The following is a 2,500-nucleotide window of genomic DNA, read 5'->3' on the forward strand; positions in this document are numbered from 1 at the left end:
GGACACTAGAGGGACAAGTCCGAGGTGTATAACAGTATATAATGTGTGTCAAGGGGTGGACGTTCTTACATCTGTGAACCCCAAACACAGAATCCTCAACTGAATAGTCAAGGCTTAACTTTTGTTTGTGTGTGTGTGTGTGTGTGTGCAATGGGAGCAATAGGTTGGCGCTTCACTCCCTCCTACTATACACCGTTGTGGACACTCGAGGGCCAAGTCCGAGGTGTATAACAGTATATAATGTGTGTCAAGGGGGACGTTCTTAGATCTGTGAACCCCAAACACAGAATCCTCAACTGAATAGTCAAGGCTTAACTTTGTTTGTTGGTGTGTATGTGTGTGTGTCCCAACCCTCACATTCAAAATCTCAACCCCAACCCTCACATTCAAAATCTCAACCCCAACTCAATCCTCACCCAACACAGTCTTTTTCAAAATGAGATTTCCACCTATATATATATATATATATATATTTTACGTTTTTTTTTCTCTTCTTCCAATTCTGTCTTTTAAGACTTTCAGGTTTGATGACGTAGAAAGGGGGAGTAAGCCTGCACTTTCTTCCCAGAACTTTCTTGATCTTGCTCCCATCAAGCACCATCCAACAAAGAACTACATCGATAGGTTTAGATCCCAAAGAGTGATAGCAACTCCAAAAGTCTCCAAAATATAAATAAATAAAATAATAATAATAATAAATAAATAAATAAATAAATAAAAGCCCCCAAAAAAGTTTCAAGTGTCCAACATAAACCCAACTTTCCAAGTCTTCAAGGTATAACCACATTCCCGTTGAGTTTCCAAGATATGTATCACATTGTGAGTTATCAATCCAGAACCCACATTTCAAGTATTCAAAGTAAAACCAACTTACAAAGTCTCTTAAGGATAACTCATTTACTGATTTTTCAAAATTTGTGAGTCTCCAAGGTAGGACCCATATTTAGAACCATCTTGGCAGAACCCTTTTCCTGAGTCTCCAAGGTAGTTATTTAAACCATCAAGGCAGAACTCATTTACTGATTTTTTCAAAATTTGTGAGTCTCCAAGGTAGGCCCCATATTTAGAACCATCTTGGCAGAACCCTTTTCCTGAGTCTCCAAGGTAGTTATTTAAACCATCAAGGCAGAACTCATTTACTGATTTTTTCAAAATTTGTGAGTCTCCAAGGTAGGCCCCATATTTAGAACCATCTTGGCAGAACCCTTTTCCTGAGTCTCCAAGGTAGTTATTTAAACCATCAAGGCAGAACTCATTTACTGATTTTTTCAAAATTTGTGAGTCTCCAAGGTAGGCCCCATATTTAGAACCATCTTGGCAGAACCCTTTTCCTGAGTCTCCAAGGTAGTTATTTAAACCATCAAGGCAGAACTCATTTACTGATTTTTTCAAAATTTGTGAGTCTCCAAGGTAAAACTTGTATTCTGGCTCATCAAGGTATAACTTATTCAGTGGGTATTGTCTTGATAACTCACAATGAGTACTATTGCTGTAAAACTCTTTTTCAGGATTTTGTTGGTCTCCAAGGTATAACTCTTTGGTTGGGTCATCAAGGACGAACTCGTTCTGTGGGTCTTGGTCGCTCATAAGGTCTTCAACCAAGCCAACAATTTCGCCCCAAGTTGTAGCAAAAGCAGTATTTTCATTTCGTATTTCAGACACAATTTCCTGTGAGAGAAAATAATAATGTATTAATTAAGTTATTTAATTATTAAATGAGTATGCTTCAATCAAAGTTTGAAAATAGGAAAATAAAAAATCTTACCTCAATAGATAAGAGGTTTGAATCCAGTTCATCAACTTGAAGGTTTAGTTCCATAGAAGACAGAGAGTTCCAAGGAACACCAAAGTCATCCCACTCAAGGTCTTCAACCAAGCCAACAATTTCCCCCCAAGTTGTAGCAAAAGCAGTATTTTCATTTCGTATTTCAGACACAATTTCCTGTGAGAGAAAATAATAATGTATTAATTAAGTTATTTAATTATTAAATGAGTATGCTTCAATCAAAGTTTGAAAATAGGAAAATAAAAAAATCTTACCTCAATAGATAAGAGGTTTGAATCCAGTTCATCAACTTGAAGGTTTAGTTCCATAGAAGACAGACAGTTCGAGACAAGCACACAGAACACCATTGCCAGCAAGAACAAATGTTTAAAATGGAGCCTGGGTTTGAAGCTTTTATAGAGAAAGACTGGTGGGTGTGGTTTCCTTTGGAAATTCCCTGGGCAAGCCTAGGCAAGCCTTCATTGGGAAATTTTTCAAAACCATAACATCCTGTAATTTTCTAGTGATTTCTTTGTGAGTCAGAGATGAACTGGAAATGATGTAAGAGTGGGCGGGGCTTAGCAAAAGTAGGCGGAGCTTAGGAAAAGTGGGCGTGGCTTAAACCTTATGAAAAGTGGGCGGAGCTTAGCAAAAGTGGGCGGGGCTTAGGAAAAGTGGGCGTGGCTTAGAAAAAATACCTCATGAAAAGTGGGCGGAGCTTAGCAAAAGTGGGCG

At 38.2% G+C, this 2,500-nt stretch overlaps 2 protein-coding genes across 7 annotated transcripts in view; one reads left to right on the forward strand and one right to left on the reverse strand.

Annotated features, from left to right (window-relative positions):
• LOC147018921 (calmodulin-binding transcription activator 1-like) overlaps positions 1-2,500 on the forward strand; it is a 754,305-nt gene that overhangs the window by 328,748 nt on the left and 423,057 nt on the right. The gene's annotated exons all lie outside the window — the stretch shown is intronic.
• LOC147018922 (uncharacterized) lies at positions 898-2,367 on the reverse strand. The gene is made up of 3 exons (XM_085899903.1): positions 2,041-2,367; positions 1,766-1,942; positions 898-1,668 (listed from the first exon to the last, which is right to left on the reverse strand). Exons 1-3 carry the CDS (start codon positions 2,131-2,133, stop codon positions 898-900), a joined length of 1,041 nt encoding a protein of 346 aa, XP_085756029.1. The 5' UTR covers positions 2,134-2,367.

This window comes from Eptatretus burgeri, chromosome 10 (assembly GCF_056783735.1).
Source record: "Eptatretus burgeri isolate ZD-2024b chromosome 10, Ebu_testis_v1, whole genome shotgun sequence".
NCBI lineage: Eukaryota > Metazoa > Chordata > Myxini > Myxiniformes > Myxinidae > Eptatretus > Eptatretus burgeri.

Coding starts and splice junctions, on each gene's coding strand:
- LOC147018922 (XM_085899903.1), bottom strand. CDS start 2,133: ATGGTGTTCTGTGTGCTTGTCTCGAACTGTCTGTCTTCTATGGAACTA. Junction 1,943..2,040: donor CAAACCTCTTATCTATTGAG/GTAAGATTTTTT, acceptor TTTCTCTCACAG/GAAATTGTGTCTGAAATACG. Junction 1,669..1,765: donor CAAACCTCTTATCTATTGAG/GTAAGATTTTTT, acceptor TTTCTCTCACAG/GAAATTGTGTCTGAAATACG.